Consider the following 18,209-nt stretch of genomic DNA (forward strand, 5'->3'; position numbering starts at 1 on the left):
CCCGCCGCGGGGGGAGGCGGACGGGCGCGGGGAGCGCCGTCAGCGCTCGGTGACGGCGACAGGGGCCGGGCCGCCCTACCAAGCGCTGTACAATGGGGCGGCTGTCGGGCTCCATCTTGGCGGCGGCGGCCGCTCCGGAGCCCGCGGCTGGCGGCGCTTCCCCTCCGCGGGAACAACATGGCCCCGCCCCGGTTCCTCCAACAAAGCGCCAGCGCTTCACTTCACCGAGGAACCGGCCTCCCCCATACCCGACACCGCCACCCCGCCCGTCCCCGCCTTCAGCCCCCCCACCCCGCCCCGGTGGCGGCTACCGCCCCCCGCCACGCTCCGCTCCCGCCGCCGCGCTTCCCCCTCGGCCCCGGCCGCCCGTCCGCGAGTCACAGACCTCCTCCTCTTCCTCCTCCTCCTGCGCCCGCTCCCCCCGCCGGCGCTGCTGGCGGCGGCCCCGGCGGCCCCTCCGCCGCGGCCTCCCTGCCCCCGGACACGGAGCCCGTGAGCCCCAGTGCGCTGGCGGGGGAGGAGCATCCTGGGAACGCGCAGCCCGACATGGGTCCGGCGGCCGCGCAGCCCCCGCCCCGGAGGCTCGCGTCGGGCTGCGGCGCGGGTTCAAGAGTTCACGCGTCCCTGCCCGGCTCCCGGAGGGAAGCGGGGCCGCGGGCACCGGCGCTGCCCGGCCGAACAATGCTGCCCGCCGGGGCACCGGGCCGGCGGCCGCGGCCGCGCCGCGCCAGCATCCCCCGCGCCCTTCCATTTCTCCGCTGTTGTGCGCTCCGCTGTGCCTGGCGAGCCTCTTTCCTCTAAAGCGCTGCTCCGGGGCGTGCGGAGCCTCCTCTCAGCCAAAACTTGTCTGGAGCGATTCAGTCCCACGGAGAGTTCTGCAAAGTTCCGGGAAGTGCGGGGAAAATACAGGCTATCTTATTGGCTTCGGGTTGCTTTTTGATTGTGTAACTCTGCCAACTAAAACGAGTATTCTCTAGGCGATGAGATTTTCGTTATCGCCTGCCTTTTATGTCTCTGGCTTGATTTATCTGCAGTTCCCATCTCGACGACGTCTAAAGGTAAAAGAGAGTCTCGGGCTAAAAATATCCCGTCAAAATAGGTGCGCTAATAGATGACTTTGCACTTCGTTCTGAGAGTGGTCAGACACGTCTGATAAGATTAATAGATTATCAAGTCAGAAGGACTGTTGCAATCATCTAATCTGACCTCTTCATAATGCAGGCCATAGAACTTTTCTTTTTTCCCAATCTGTGTTTGAAAATAGAGCTCACTTTTTAGAAGGTGTAGTTAAAAATTTCTAGTGAGGCAAAATTCAGCACAATTCTTGGTAAAGTGTACAAGTGACTGATTTATATTGTATTTCTGATATGAAGAGGGCTAGCTTTAGTTTCTGGCCACTGAGTCTTGTTTATAGCCTCATCGACACTGAAAATACGTTGAGTATGAATTCTTACTAATTTTAATAAATTTGTTTTACTTTTCTTAATGAAAATAACATAATCTTTTGAAGTTTATTGCCAGAGATTTTTTTTTCTTTTTTCTTGCTGCTTTAGTTATTCTCCCAGATTTCTTTCAGATTTCCTCCACGCTGTTGTCAGTTTCCCTTCCTGAACTGTGCACATTGCATCTGAGATGCAGTTAAGGCAGTGAGAGGTGAGATCACAGGAGCTCCGTGGGATTAGAGGCTGTACATTCCCTGTTTCACAGAGAGTTGCAAGGACAGGCAGCTTTTTGGCCCAACCCTTGTCCCATGAAGCTCTTTAGCCAGTTTCTCTGAGGAGTTGCCTGCATGGCAAAATAAGGTCTCCATTAAATTATTTCCAATTTTTCTTCCTAATCACTGAAGTGCTTTTGGTCATGTTGCTATGTTGATTTCAGTGGAAGTCAGTGACCTGTCCTTTCTGTATTGCTTTTGCCAGTTCTCATCATCTCTTGAGGGTCGTGCCAGCTGTTCCACAAAGGAGGTTTGGGTTTCCCAGGTTGTTTAGGAACAGGTAGTGGAGAAGCAGAAGTGGATCTCTCTTGGATTTTACAAGAAATAAAACTGCTTGATGATATTTTTTTAATTTTTAAAAGAATCTCCTGGTTTTAGAACATATCTTGAATTTTTTAAATGGCTGCTATATTAATGCTGTCTAAAATGTACATTTTGGGGATTCTTTAGAAGAAATGGCATGGAGAAAAATCCCAAGACAAGTACCATGCAGAAGCTCATTAGATCAATGCCTGCTGCCTTTACCAATCAAATTAGCATTACTGCATCCCTGTATGATATGGCAATATTTATACTATGCTTCAGGAAACAATGTGAAGAAAACCTTTTAGTTCTTTGAAGTTTCATCTCCAGGTTCTATACATGGTGACAAATGATGCATTTAAAATGTGTTGGCTGAAACATTTAAACTTTTTTCTTTTGTTCCTAAGAACAGGGAAAATACAGAATAATGAATCATATTTTGTGCTTGAAATTCTCCTGAACTGACTTCTTTGGGTTCACTTCATTTTAACAAGAATTAATATACCCTGTCTTTGGCCAGATTTAAAGATTTTCGTGTCCATGTTGGATGCAGTGATAAGTAGAGTCTGGGATTTAGGTGCTTGTGGTTTCCTCTACTGCTGATAGCATTTGTCTTTGGATGGATGGAGTTGCTGAGGAATTGGGATGAAAGAGTCATTTCTGTCACTGCCAAGGCTTGCAGCAGCCTGGAAGGAAATTGTGAAGGTATAGATGCACTGTAAAGGAATATGCTGTCCATGCCCTCGACTTGTGTTACAGATCACATCACATTTTTCCAAGTGGTGTTTTTGATTGTGGTTGACAGGTAGTCACCTTAACAGCTGAAGCTGCATTAGCCTGATGTTAAATTAAAAACTGTGTGTCATGTTCATCTGGTACTTGCTTGAAAAGAATTCAGCCTTTAGGTGATATAGATGACAATATTTCATTCAAATTTCATAGTTATGCTCTTGCAGGCTGTGTCGTGGCAGGTTATGTTTCCTTTGTGTGGAGAGCCATGCTCACAGTCTCAGCTCATCTAAATGATTTCTCCTCCCTACAAGCATTGCTCCTGTCTTCCTGCGCTTCACTTCAGCCATCTGGTTTTTATCCTGCTTCTTATTTCTTGCAGGCACTGTTTTGTCTGTGCAATGCCTCTATTCTTATCAACTAAAGGAAATGTGTGGTGAAGTGTTACAAGGACATTTCTACCAGGCCTGCTGTGACATAGCTGTTCCCATGGAACAGGAGATGGTGAGCGGGGGTGGAAGCTGATGGAAATCCCTGGGATCACTGTGGTTCCTAAGCAGGGACCACTCTTGCTGGGGAGCACATTGGGACACTGCAGCCTGGTAGCAGAGGCTGAGGGGGTGCTCCTGACCCCCAGACCTCTTACACAGCCTGTCAGCATCTTGGAGGAATTTCTGGTGGTTCTAGCAGTGCACTGCCACTTTTGGCCTTTTACCGTAACTGTCAGAAAACCCTCTTAAACCCTCTGTGCTTAAACCCTCTTTGTGCCAAAAGCTGTTGAATAGCAGATAAAGTGTGTCATGCTAACTTGATGCTTGCTCAGGAATTACTGAGTCTTCAGAAACCAGGTGGTGTGTAGTAGTGTGAGAAACTGTTGTAATTGCTTGGAAAGAGACATGGAAAGAGACACCTGTTAAAGGATGAGGTTTCTGGCTGAGTTTCTCTGACTTGGGGGTACTCGTGTAGTTAGTTTTTTGCTAATGGAAAGATCTCACTCTTCTTGCTCTGTTTTTACCACAGCTCTAAGACTTAAATCTGATACATGTGATTAAAACTCAGTCACAATTATTTTGTTGTTGATTTAAATTTTATGGTGATTGCCATGGTCTCTGATGTTCCTTTATGTCTGTATCCATCTCTGTCCTACCCAAGCATATGGGGTTTTATGTCATTTAATTCAGTATGGTTCTTTATAACAGCACTGACATTATGTTAGTGTGGCCTATAACAGCTAATCTAAGATGAAGAGTTAGTTACTGTGATAGTTCCTTTGCAAAATTACATAAATGGGAGACTTACACTTTTATGATAAATGGTTATGATGGGTTTTATACTCATTTCTGCATAGCTGTCAAACTAATGCTTATTGTAACAGCTGTATGATAATTGTGTTTTAGTTAAGGCTCAGTTTTAAATTCTAATGGGGTTTTGCTTAGCTATAGGAACTCTGTAAGTGCAGAGTATTTTAGAAAAGCAGAGAACATTTTCTTTCATCAAATGAAATTGTTCTGAGAGGTGAAACCAATGTTTGTTGTTAAACACATTCTACAAAAAGTTCCCTATGGCGTAGTATTTCAAGTGTTGAAAGGAAAGCTCATAATCTGGGAATATACTTACAATTTTTGTATTAAAACACACAGAAAGATTAAATAAATTTTACAAACATATAGAAAGATAGGTCACTTTTCAAATCTTACCAAACTTTCTGTCATAGTTTATATCTGAAACATTTATACATGCAAAATAAACACAGGTAGTCCATGGTATAGCACAGATACCTTACAGGGGCTTGCTGGCTTTTGTTGGCCTTCCTTTCTTTTTTTCTTTTTTTTTTTTTTTTTCCACCTGCATTCATTACACACTGAAATCACAGCTGTGGGAAGGTCAAAGATTGGCTGAACAGAAGTTGAATGCATTCTTGCTCTGTGTCCCATAGCCTTTCCCCTGGTGCAGATGTGTGGTCATCTTGCAAAATCTTGGCTAAAGTTTCAAAATGAGCCAGCCAGGCTTGTTTGGATTGAGATGCTGCTTACCTGTGTGAGATTTAATGCCAGCTTTACATGGAAGATTTCAAGCAGTGTGTGTCATTCTGCTGCAGTGAGAAATGGTGATAAAGAACTGTCTGCAGAAGGAGTGAGCTGAAACTTAGTGTGAGGGTGCAGTTACCTGAGAAGGCTGAACTGGCTGCTCAGGCTCACTGCTGCTGAAGGGGCTCCCTTCCTCTTCCCTTGTCTTGGTTTGGTGTTTGTGCAACTGCACAGGGAGCTGGTCCCGTTTGTTAATCCGTGAGAACTTTCCTGGCTGAAGCAGTGAATGGCTTGAGCTGGATATCTCTGCTGGTGATCCTGTGCTGGCAGACTGGAAGCCAGAGGTGGCACCTGGGGACGAGCAGGGAGCAGAACTGCAAGGAGTGAGCTGTGTGCCTTGGCAGGGATTCTTCCCAGTGGCTCTGGACGGGATTTAGATGGGCTTAGTCTTGCCATGCCACTGTCTTCGATGAACATCCCACACAGATTGTGCTGCCTGCTTCCCTGGCAGAAGCACTTGGTGAGGTGTTAGCTGGGTGCCAGATCTGTCTTCAGATCACCTACAATGCCATTCCAGATGTGAGCCCTTTCCCATGGAGCCAACATCCTCAACACAGGGTGCAGAATACATTGTTCTGCACGAAAGGGGGGCTGTATTCCACCACCTATGCAAAAAATGTTTCATTCCCATGTGTGTATTTTGCCTTTCATCCTGTTAACTTTAATCATAGGTGTGTTTACCTACGCCAACAGAGAGCAACCTTTTCACCTTGTTCCTTCTGTACTTTTGCCCACCTTTTATTTTTTTGTTGGAGTTGCTGCTGATTCTGGCATGAAGCTGTCATAGGAAGGAGGTTGTTTTTAGAAAAATCCTTGTTCCTGTCAGGAAAAAAGCACCTATGCCTGAACTATAGTAATTGTGAGCAATACTAGGGCTTTTATTGAGTGGGTGTATTTTGCATGGATATCTTTGTTGTATTTTGTCAAAGCTTTCACAAATTTGCGTGTCAAGAAGTTACTTTGCATGGTGAGTGCCTGTTCCATACATTAAACAAACAAAGACAAACCAAAACAAAAACCAGTCAAAAGGCGGTACATTAATAGTTTCACTTCAGACTTTCCTTAGCAGCCTTAACTGTGACAAAAATAATTTTGAGCAGCATGCAGAGTTCAGCCTTTCCAGCACAGCATTTCTTGCTGTACCATGCAAGTGGCAGAGAAAAGAAAATTCTTTGAATTTTTAAGCAAAGAGAAATGCTTTCTGAGAGGGCAGAGTGCTTGGTTATTAAGTACTAGATTTACTTGTCTCACTGGGCAAATTTCATAGGTTTTAGGTTTACTTCTGCTTGCTATTCTGTCATTGTTACATGGCTTCTTTTATTTCATTGCTCTGGACAGAACTGGGGCTAAGTGGACACTTCTATTCTTTAGAGCCTCCTCAGAACCTCTCTGATGATAGGCTACAAAAAGGAGCAGGGAGCTCTTATTCCTGGATTTCTGCACACTTCAAAGTTTCTTATTCCAAAACAATTCAGCAAGAACTTACATATGTTTAGACAAGCTTTTACTTTCCCATATTGCTTTTCTTGTTTTTCATCTTCCTTCTACATGCCTACCTGTACTCCTCGCTTAGGACTTGGAAAAGTGCAAAATTATGCTCAGCAGGAAGAAGGCACCCTTAGGCATCCTTATCTTAGAGTAATAGTGTTTACACAGCAGGATACTGAGGAGCATTTATTCCTTAATAATCCTGCAGGAGTTCTACTTGGGGCAGTCATACAGCTAAATTTCATGGGAGATATCCCTCCTTTTTCAGCTGGCAGTGTTGTGGGAGAAGAGTTAGAGAGCTCCAGCTCTTGGTCCAGCATTCCAGATGTCTGGCAAGCTGTTCTGAGAGCTTTTGGTCATCCAGAACATGCCAGACAAAGGGTCACAGCGTGAGCCAGGCTGAATGTACCAGTCTGTGCTGCACCTTCCACGCTGCCCTTTTTCCTGACCAGGAAATCCCTGTCAGAAATATGGCAGCTTGGTGTTTCACACCACATCCTGTTTACTTTCTCTCGTCTTCGTGTCAAAAATTCCAGTGCTAGACAGTGAATAATCCTTCAATCCCCATGCTCGTCCCATTTCATTATGTTCTGCTGAGTCTGCCAAGAACAGGATTTCTAATAAGTTTTTCTTGAATCTGAACATTTGTTCATTTGCTGTGCAAAGAGTGATTGTAGAAAGCCAACTCCTCCCTACTCTGAGCACAGCCATGTGTTAACTACCTTCAGCTGCTGGCACTGGTGAGCTGCAGCTTGCTGATAGTCAGCACCACTGGAGAGAGATGGGATTTTCATTTTTTCCCCTTCAAAAAAATCCCTTTTGTTATTGTTTTTAAGATAATACATTTTTTTCACCAGTTAAAGGATATTTTTTTAGTTTCATGTGCGTATGCTGTTTTGATCTGGATCAATAGTTTTCTTTAGACATGATCATCATGAGAGCTCAAATATTCCTTGAACATCAGTATATTCAAGGAATTTGTTTAATATGGTGTAGTTTTTCCTATCTCAAAGTAAATGCCATGTAGCTGTAACTGTATTTCTACAGTTTTGAACAATGCACATTTTCTGGTTGAAGCATTCACAAGCAACAGGGTTCATCTGGTATTTTTAGCTAAATAGTGACTTGTGGCAAATGAAATGATAGCCAGGGTCCCAGGATGAGGAGAGCACTTGTGAAGAGGTGTAAGAGCTGTGCTAATTTTCCTTATAAACTTGGTTAATAACACCCTGTGATGCTTCCTTTAATGTTAAGGACTCTTTGCTGCTGTGTTTTATGATGAACTGTGTTGTTAATATGTTAGATCTTTCCTGGGCACACCTCCTAAATTGGGATGGAAGTGGTGTTAGTCATAGGATATCTCTTGTTATGAATCTGGAGGAGCTCATATGAGCTGCTTAGCCCCTGTGGTGTGTTGCGGGATGTGGAAAACACTGTGCTGGCCATGTGGACACACTGGGAGGCTTAGAGCCCCTCTAATGGCCCTGAATTTTTGGCTGTAGGGTGGCAGGATGTGTGATCTCAGATGTGGTCGCTGAGTAGCTGCTCCATTCTATGCCAGTGGCTGTGGGCCATGAGACCCCGCTCTTCACAGGGATGCATTTAAACTTCACAAAACCTGGAGAAACTGCCTTTTTTCAGTACTGGAGACTCAGTGGTAAGGGATGTAAATCAGAGTGGTTATTCCTTGTGCCTGGCTTTCCCTAGAGTGAAGCACAAGGCATTCCTTGGGTTATGGAACTGGAAAGTGCTTCAAGGTTAGGTAATGAAGGGAACCCACTGACAGCATAAGATGGCTCTGTCCGTGTACAGCACACATGTATTTGCACTTCTTACCTCTTTCTGTGATGAGAACCTCAGCTTCGTCCTTTCCATATAAATGGAAAATAAAGGGTTTTGGTAAGAAGTGGGATTTCAAGTATTCCTGTAGTACCCTAAAGGTAAGACTCAAGCTTGCCACAAAATATGATGCTGTAATAACTGTGGGAGAATGAGGGTTGAAAAGCCTCAATTTCAATAGGTAAAATGAATTGTAATTTTATTAAGGCTCTGATGTGGCTAACCCACATCTTGAGATAATGCTCTGATTTTTATATTTTGAAATAAAATTTTGTTATTAAAAGCGATGGAATCTTTTTGTCTGCATCTCAGCTGTAATAGAGGATTATGCTGTGTGTTCAACCATTAATACTGGAATGATCTAGAGAAGAGTTTTGAATATGCCCCAAGTACACTTTTGACAACAGAATAGTATCACATATCAGAGAAAATGCGTTAGATTTCCATTACTGTCTGTTACAAAAATCTTTTGAAATTGTAAGTAAAACTCCAGGAGAGAAGTGTTTATAATTTTAAAAATCACAGCTATTCTCTTTATGCTGGGTAAAGCAAAAGTTCTTTCATAGAGGGAAGATAAGAGAAGAAGATAAATGTAGTGACAAAATAATCCAGTGTCTCAAAAGGCAAAAAAATAAGATTGCAGATCTTCCAGTGGTGGAAGCTGCACAGACCATAATAATACTCCTGTTTCTGCAGGCACTGATCAAGTAGAAGCTGTCAGGGAAGATGTATGAATCCCCAAAACACTGCTTGGCAAACAAATGTCTTAAAATTATTTCTGACACTACATTATAATGCAAATTGGGAGGAATGTGTTACAATGTCTGTTTAAATGATAACTGTCTTAATAAGGACATCAAAGTTAGTCTTGAATATTCAGAGCAGGAAAGCACTGAAAGCTCCTTTCCAGACCTTGAAATCTTAAAACATGCATGAGGAGCTCTAGACTGACATTGTAAAATAGTTTAATTTTAGTTTCTTTTTTGTAGGCTGCAAAGTTTCTGTTTTGGTTAAGTTACAAAGGTTTTTTTGTCAAAGCCAAGAGAAGTGGTTCCAAATTTACCAGTTATGATTTTTTAAAAAATTATTTTGTTAAATGTACTGCATTTCAGCCATAAATAACATCATAAAGAAAACTGGTTTAGGTTGCATGCATTAAAAAATGACAAAGTAATTCATCCAGTCCCTTAGTAGTAATTGAAGTTTATAAATAGCTCATTTTTATCTGAATATTAGTTTTCACATACACATTTTAAAGACAGAATTTAACTGATTTTTTGGAAACAGAATCATATTCTTTGTTGTTAAGAACTCCACAGGTTACTTAATCAGACAAGCCAGCACTTGCACTCAGGTATTAAAGTCCCAGCAAGACTATTTTGGCTTCCCTGTTTTTCATTTTTAAAAGGATCAAGCATAAGGAGTTCAGACACATTAACATGGGAATAAAAGGGAGCCGGACCTTTTGTGTCATACAATCTCTTTATTCCTTTAAGATGCAATATATATTCAGGTGAAGAATCACAGGAACAGTGTGAACTTCTGCTTATTGAGGCAGCACCCTGCATGTAATTTTCTACCTCAAAATCTGTTTCTTAGAAGCTCCTTATCTCTGCTCCTAGAAAGCAAGGAAGTAATGAGTTTCCTCTCACAAGTACCTCCAGGCAATCCTTGGCCCACATTGTGGCAGTCTCAGCCATGCTCTTGGTGGCTCTGCCTTTGAATTGAAGGGGAAAATTAACATTATAGCTTCATTTTTGATGAAAGAGTGGAGGGTGATTGCCTTTGGTGTGTTAGGATGGGATATAGTCTATTCTGGGTATGTAGTGTGTAATTGCATTAAAAGGGAGAATGTGCCATAAGCAACAGACAGTGAAGCTTGTCAGTAAAATGCTGCTCCTCTGTGGTTTACTGACTTAACTTAGTACTGGTGTCTGATTCTGTATTTTCCATCTTTACAAAAGCCATCTACCCTGAAGAATAATGCTAATAACACTTAAAAATATTGACATCTATTTTTTCTTGCTATAACAGAAAAATAGGCTAGACAAATGCTAAATATTTAGGCTGTTCTTAAAAGAATGCATTGTGTACCTTGAGGTATTAGTTGATTTTCTTTTGATTTTTCAGCAGTGGACTTTATTTTTCAAGTAGTAATTTTTTTTTCATTTGTTTCTTGTAGTGTGGGGCAAACATATTTGTGTGCAGACGATGTCTATGTTTTTAAATACAGCTGCAAAAAAATTCCACCCCTTTTCCTTCTCTCCCCGTTGACTCTCAGATCTAGATTTAAAGGCACAAAACTGATTTCTGGACTAAACAGAAAAATGGGGATAGAATTGAGCATCATAGTCACCCCAGAACACATGGACACTGCACTGTTCTGGATTGTTAAATATTCTTTCTCTTTGTGCAGTTACGATGCTAAGGTTTGTCTTGTCTTGTATAATCTAATGAGAGGATCAAGAGAATTAGATGCAGGGTGTAGGCTGGTTTCCTATTTTTCTTGAACCTGCCAACATTTTCAGGCTTCAACCCAAATTTTTGTTTGCACTGTCTTCCCCCTCCCTTCAGCATGTCTGTGGCTGGGAAATAGAAGTGAAAAATCACATATTGTATACATTTAAAAATAGTTTGCACTGAAATGAGTTTCTGGGCTGAGAAGGCATTTGTTTTCCATTGGAATTAATAATTGAAACATTCTCAATTTATGTTTTCTGTTGTTTTTAAGGGCTTTCTGTGCTTTTAAACTTCCCTAAGTGTGTTGGACAGGAGTGACTTGGTATTACTAATGGTATTGAACTCATTTAAGTAGCAACTTTCTTCCTGGGCAACTCCCTCCTCTGCTTCTTAGGGTCATGGCTTTTTTAAAATACAAGATTATATCCATTTCTGGATTGAAGTCATCTACCTGTAACATTGCTTTTAAATTTTAATTTTATTCTGAGCTGCAGATAACCCCTGGGTGCTGAATTACATTCTAGTTTGACTGCAGCGAAGAGGAAACTCTTGCTGTTAAAATGAGCAGCTGAAGGGCCATCTACCCTCCATTTCATCTCTATTAAATTCAAGTGAAGTTTTCAAGTAATGCTCTTCCATCCTTTCTCCAGGAGATGTTTGAGTAAAGGCAAAATAATAAAGAGAAGTATTTAAGGAAAGTAATAAGCATTGAATCTAATATTAAAGCTATTATTCTAATGATAGTATCTATTCTATATATTAGATGTTCTAATATGTAACACTAAAGGTATTAAATATTAATCCTAGCTATGTACTTGCTAGCAGGTAATACAACCTGGAACTGCATTTTACCCATCTAAAATCAAATACAGTGGACAAAAAGAGACGTAAGCTGCTTGTCAGTTTCCATATCTTATATTTCTTATGACATTTTTAATATTTAGAAGTGCATTTGTCAGTTTTATGGCTTTGCTTTCTGTCTGTGAGTGGAATTTGCTATAGCACAGCTGAGTAGCTGGTTGGAGAGACACTCCTTTGCCAAGTGTCTGAGCTTTGGGATAGAGAGGGAAGTTTGATGTTTCCCCTATTTCACATATATCTCAAGTAAGATAAAATGCAAAGTGTGAGTTTAAAGGTATTTTCTTGCCAGTACGAGGCTATCACTGTTCTTTTTAATCTATTTTGTGGTGATTTAATTAGAAGGGGGCTGTGCCGAGTCATCTTCTCACAGGAGCTCTTGTTTTCAGTAAGGCAGAACGGGCAGACAAAAATGAGATCAAATTTCCTGCTCTGCCTCAAATCTGATGCTTTGTGTGCATGCTGGGTCGGTGGCTTTTGTTGTTTGTGCTTGGTTGTTTTGGTCTCGGACTTGTGCTGGGGCACTGAGTTCCCTTCTCAGGGGGCTGGCAGCACCTCTGGGTTTCCTGGAGCCAGGAGCTCCCTGTGCACCCACTTGTCTTTGTTAGAGTCCGGGTTCACTTTGAGCACAGCTTTGGAAGTGCTCTGGGGTTTACTCTGGGTGTTTCTGTAGCAGTTTTCCTTTATGTGAGAGGCAGGAGGAACAAGTGCCCAAGAGCAAGAGATTGCACCCTGAAGAGTTCTGGTCTGCTTTCCAGAACCAGAAATTGTGAGGTTCCCTGGTACTTGAATGATTGCCGTTACTGAACGAAACATAACCCAAACAACCCCCCCAGAAAACACCAAATGCAAAAATAATCAATCAACCTTAAAAATTGCTAAGCTGTTATGAAGATTTATCCAGAAAATCAAGTAGAAAGATGAAAAAAATTACTTTAATTACTTAGTAAAAAGCGTATCATTACATGGATGGGGACAAAGATACTCATGTGAAGTGCTTGTCTTCCATTTCTGTGTTTTATTCTGCATGGATGCCTTGGAGAGTATGGTATTTTATATAAGTAAAAGAAATAAAAATACTTACTTGTATGTCCGGTGTTTATTGCAGCTAAATTTTGCTTCCATGTAAAAATGATACTTCAATCTGAGTTTGAAACTGGGAAATGCATCCCTCACTTGTGTGAAGGATAAACCTGATAATTGTCTTGGCAGGTGAGGAGGGTGGTGAGTGCAATGAGACTTGATAACCTTTTGCAGATGGAGACCTGAATTTGTATGAAACTGTTGGATTGAAGAATGCTTTGAAAATAAATGATCATGAGAATAGCAATGCAAACAGATGTGTGAAGGGTCCATTCCTGACAGATTTAATATGGGCTAACAAAAAGGAGTTGTAAATCAAGGCTGAAGTATGTAAGTAACGATGAAGTGCAATGACTGTACAGTTTTCTTCCAGAAATTTTACTGGAGAAGTAAAAATCTTCTGTTAGCCCAGCTGATGCAGCTGAAAAAAATCAGATTAATACTTGAGTCATTTAACTTCCATTGTCATACACACTTTTCAATTGCATTATTACAGCAATGACAAATAATAACTCTTTACAGGCTATCTCTTACATTTAATTTTAGAGTAATATTTATCTTTTCAATGAAAAATACTTCAGGGGAACCATTTTCCAAACGTGTGTGTCAAATTAATATTATTTCCTAGCAGTAGTCACTCCATTATGACAGTGGGAGTGGGAAATCACTGTGATAATCAGTGATAAGGGCCGAGTGCTTTTGGAGCAGGGCATAACAAAGTACAGAGTAATGTGAATGTTTCTTCAGTAATTTATCTGACATTTCAGGACAAGTAAGGGCTTGCACAATTGTAGCAAACTTCCAAACAAGAGCATACAGAGTTTGGTAGCCATAAGGGTGTTTGCCTTGCTGGATGTATTTTTGATATGCAAATTACATGCTGTGTAAATTCATCTGTTTAAAAGTTGAATTTTCTAAAAAGAAACCTTAAGGCAGTAATCTCTCAGATTGCCGTGCTTGTTTAGGATAAGCTTATGTAAACTGAAGGCATATATGCTGGGCTTTTTGAGATAAGATCTACATTCCAGCGAGCAGTAATTATACCATAAACAATTAACTGTTCAAATAAATACAATGTTTTTTATTGAAAGACAGATTCATTTTTGAGGTTGCGGTTGCATGAACTATGAGCTGGGAGTTTGTATTTAAAAAAAAAGCACCATCATATACTTAGAGTGCTCTAAGATGCCCAGCATTACTAGAATTTTGAGGTTCTAATAATTAACAATGTTTCTGAGTGGTGAAGTCTAGGAGTTATTTTGTATCCCAGTGCTAATTCTAGCAGCCTCCTTGTTACAAAGTCTTTGTCCAAGTTTGTTTTACAAGTTACTTTTATCTTCCAGAGGATTCTGCCTCTGGTCTCCAGGCTTGTCTTATGGTATTTGTACTGTACCTGTCCTTTGCAAAAAAAGGTATTTATTGTACAGAAGTGAGGAGGGGAGAAATTAATCACAGTCTTGAACAAGCAGAGTAAATAGAATTTTAAAATAAACAACAAAAACCCAAACAAACAAAAACTCACAACAAATTTTTTAATTTTCAGGTGGTTAATTAAAGTTAATCTACTTTTTCCTGATGACCTTTTGCTTTTACAATTATAGAGGAGGAATGAGGTGATGTTGCTTGATACACTGAACTGGTTCTGGGGTCTTGCCTCATCTGAAAGAATTTTGCTGCCAAGTGTAGCCCCAGTTGCCTGGAAGACCACCAGAGCGCCTCTCACCTGAAAATACAGAATGGGAAAGGGAAGCTGTGCTGCTGTAGGCTTTAGAGTTTGCCTTTAAAACATGTGAGAGAGAGGTCAGCACCACATACTTTTATATAGGTAAAAGCTTTAAGTAAACTTGCAAGAAAACCTAAAAACAACCTATTGCTGTTGCAGGAAAGTTTCCACAAGCTCAGCATCTTTGTGAGTTAAGATAATTCTTGTGAGCAATCTGCCATGCTTCAGTTTAGAAGCTTATTTTTTCATGTAGTGCTTTTTTATTTCTTAAAAAGACCTGAAGAAAGCTTCATGTCCCTGAAGTTCTATGTTTTGGGGGCTTTTTTCGCAGCTATCAAGTTTGTTCAAAAACCCTAGACCACCTTAACTTTAAAATTTTTCTTGTGAAAATACTTGCACTTCAGTTGGCTTTATTACTTGCATAATGGTTTATGTGCAGAACACTGTTGCAATTTTTGGGTGGTCTGGAAATAATAGAAATTGTTTAATGCTGTAAATAAAAAAATAATCTACAGTGGCATGCAATCATGTCTGCCAGTTGTCCATAGCAGTGATGCAAATAGTTAGATTTCAGTCAGCATATAATAGAAATCAGTTGCTGATGCATAGTGTTGAACTGCAGAAAGATCTGTCCTCTACAGCATGAGCACAGGGATCTGCTGACTCTGAATTTAGGTTTGGCAATTCCCTAAATTGCAATTACTGCTGTGAAAGGTGTTAAAGTGCTAGACAATGAGCACAACTGAGAAAAGCAGTAGCTGAGGTTCTTTGTTTTTTCAAAGGATTTTGGTTCATTCTTTAGGCCTGTGCTGTAGCCTGGCATGCTGACTATAGAGCATTGCTGAAGTGGAAAATACATCCCCTGATAGTGCATCTCAGGCAGGAAAGTCCTGCACAGGCAGGCTCTTGCTGGTCCATGATGTGTGCAGGTCACAGTGCTCTAAGAGGCTCATCTGTCTCTTAATGAAAATGAAGCAAAGCCAGCAATGTTGCCAGTTTTTATATTATTTGGTGTATTCTATAAAAGTTTCCCATGATGTCATGATTCCTGGCACAGAGAGTTTAATTTTTCCTGATGCAGAGTGCCTGCCCCTCATCCCCAGGGATGAAAGATAAGGGAAGTCTCCCTTAGAGCAGGCAGCAGGGAGGGCTGTGGGTGTCCTTGTTTGGGTTGTTATGGCATTTGTTTACACTTGAATTTTGAAATTGAAGCAGTCTCACATGTGCACCAGAGTAAGTAGCAGCTACCTATAAACTTAGTGTCCAAAAGCAAGAAAAGAAGCAGGTAAATGGTTACTTGGTCATGCTGGCCTTAATTTTCTTCCATTTGGCAGGTAGTACGCAGAGCTGAGTCTGGGGAAGCTTGAAAGTTTGGGAATTTTGTTTTGCTTCCCCTTCTGTTTTCTGCTTTTTAAACTGTAAATCATTTGGGCTTTTGGCAAGTTCCTAAGTTTGCTTGGTGTTTAGATTGCATTTCTTTCTTTTGTGTGTTATTGGTTTTGCACAGACCCAGACAATGTATATTTTATGTGTGCTTCCATTAAGTCTGATTGAAACATCATGTTAATTTAGGTGACTCACTTAAAAATGTTAAATAAAAGCTGTGAATCATTAACTTGCATTTCATGCTAGGAGGTCTGAAGATGGATTTGTCACTTGGTAGTGCTTTCACTGTCAATTTTATTAAATTGTACCAAAAGCACCAAAACCTTTTTAAAAACTACTGTTTCTACAGCTTCCTAGTCATTTCGGCCTTTTAATTAAATGAGGCTGCAAGTTTTAATGGAATTAAAAATGGAAATGTTCAAGTGGGCATGTATTCATAGTTATCTGCTTTGCAGACTTGCTATCAGTAAATCATTACAAAAAGTGCCCAGTGAGTGTTTCTTACAGTTGAACTCTGTCTTTCTGATCTAGTCCTTTATAAACTTTTCTGTAGGCAGCTTTGATTTTTGTAAGGTTTTTCCCACTCTAAATCCTTTGGCTTTTTATGTTTCAATAGTACATTTTTTTATCTGCATAACATTTTTTGTGATATTCTAGCAGAGAGATCTGCCTGATCTTGGGCGTTTGCTTCCCTGAATTTCTGTAACTTTTTGGCTTGTGATTGAAACTTCATAATTGTTTTTTGTTTCTATAGGTGTACATTTTGTTAATAATGCTTAATTTCTTCCTTAGTTTAAGCTATGGAGGAGGACATTCATCACATTCAGAAACAGACCTTCACAGACAGACATACACAGCTTCTCATCAGCTTCCTGGATACTCAACTACACAACATCCTGCTGGTAACTGTCCATATCATGAGAATACTGCTTAAATTGCTACAGAGGAAAAAGAAAAAATAAACCAACTGTTATGTCATTTAGATTGAATTAATGAATTTTATAATCAAAGGGAATTTGTCATGTAAGTGGTGGCAACTGGTATTAAAACATCTGTGTGTGTAGCAGGTGGTTAACAGTTGTTAGCTTTTTATCAAAATGTTGTAATTAGAAAGGAAAATATGAAGGCAGGTTATGCAGGCAAACAGCAGAACTGATGTGAGCTGGAGCAGTAGGAAACACATGAAGGTGTTTGTTGAAACAGGGAATGCAACCAAAACCCCTTTTCATGTGCCAGTCCTATAGATGTGTCCAAACTTCCATAAGCTGTCCAAAAGGGAGAAACTGGATATAGAAAAATTTGACATGTTTCAGGAGGAATTCTGAATGTTTAACCAGGTGAAAATAGAACAGTGAACCTTCAGATAAAGGGAACATTTTACTGGTGTACCTAAGTACTGTTAGAAGCATCATATTTGACATAGATTTAATAATAGGTTTTAAAATGTATACTGACGTTTCAGTTTACAGTCATAACACTGCATAACAGTAATACACAGGAAAATCCATGTACTTTACATTGCTAATGTTTCATAAGGTGAGGGTTTTTAGTGATTTATGAACATATATCTTTGTTATTTGATTTTGCTTCTTTGAAGTTCATCTGAATAATCTGTTTTGTTTCATTTCCCTCCACTATCATCTAGGTCTTTCAGGAATATTTGATACCAGTATGCACAGTGCTGGAGGTAACACTAAGGAAACTTCTTCAGTTATGAATTTTCTCTCAGCTATTGAGTCTCGTACTGCTCAAGCAGTCTCTTCAGGATCTACCCTTTTACCACAATTCAGGGCTCCTTCCTGGCAGACAGGTGAGCATTTTCTCTTTAAATAAATTTTTTCATTGTTATATTGAATGTTTGGGAGGATTTGAAACAAATATTCTGACTAAGTGAAAAGGCTGCATGTTTTCTACCTCTTTTACATCTCAATATTTAAAAATATTAAAATAAATGAAATTATGTTGGCATGAGATTTATATGAGCAGGAGTTCTTGTTGTTTAGAAGAAATTTAGGTGTATAGGGTATTATTTTGTCTGACAAGTCCAATTTATTTTCTCAGCTTTGTTTGCAATTAGTCTCACTAGCACTATAAGCATTTTCAGGTACACTATCTGTACCTCCTGGCAAATCTTTCACTCTCAAACTGTTCCCTATGATAGTTCTTCTGTGGTATTAGTACCAAAAGTTATGGGTAGCTTTGGCCCCTTTGTTATGCAGAAGTAATGAGCAAGGGGTTCTCAAAAATAAGGTCTGAGGTGCATGTCACATAGAAATAAGGGATCTAATTTACAACTGAACGAACGTGCCATCTCTTTTGGCAGACTGACTGCCTTCCACAAACCTCCCCCATCTGTCAAGCCTTCTGTGCAGAGCAGGAAACTGCAGATTTTGAGCTTGCTGTAGACAGTCACACCAAGATAAGTGTTGCTACTGCATCTGTGGGTAGCTTCAAGTTCTGGTTCATCTTATGGAGTGATTGTGCAGCTGTGCAGTGAATTGGATCTATTCACTGATCTGGCAGAAAATGTTTGAGTGGC

The 18,209-nt window shown here is 40.5% G+C and overlaps 1 protein-coding gene across 1 annotated transcript in view; it reads left to right on the top strand.

Annotated features, from left to right (window-relative positions):
* The first annotated feature begins 574 nt into the window (after positions 1 to 574).
* QSER1 (glutamine and serine rich 1) overlaps positions 575 to 18,209 on the top strand; it is a 43,417-nt gene continuing 25,782 nt past the window's right edge. Inside the window, exons 1-3 of the mRNA XM_041461749.1 lie at positions 575 to 1,058; positions 16,463 to 16,572; positions 17,316 to 17,480. Coding sequence (XP_041317683.1) covers positions 17,342 to 17,480 — 139 coding nt within the window. The 5' untranslated portion in view covers positions 575 to 1,058; positions 16,463 to 16,572; positions 17,316 to 17,341. The remainder of the gene's footprint in view (positions 1,059 to 16,462; positions 16,573 to 17,315; positions 17,481 to 18,209) is intronic.

The sequence above is a fragment of the Pyrgilauda ruficollis genome, unplaced genomic scaffold (assembly GCF_017590135.1).
Source record: "Pyrgilauda ruficollis isolate IOZ18807 unplaced genomic scaffold, ASM1759013v1 scaffold153, whole genome shotgun sequence".
Classification (NCBI taxonomy): Eukaryota; Metazoa; Chordata; class Aves; order Passeriformes; family Passeridae; genus Pyrgilauda; species Pyrgilauda ruficollis.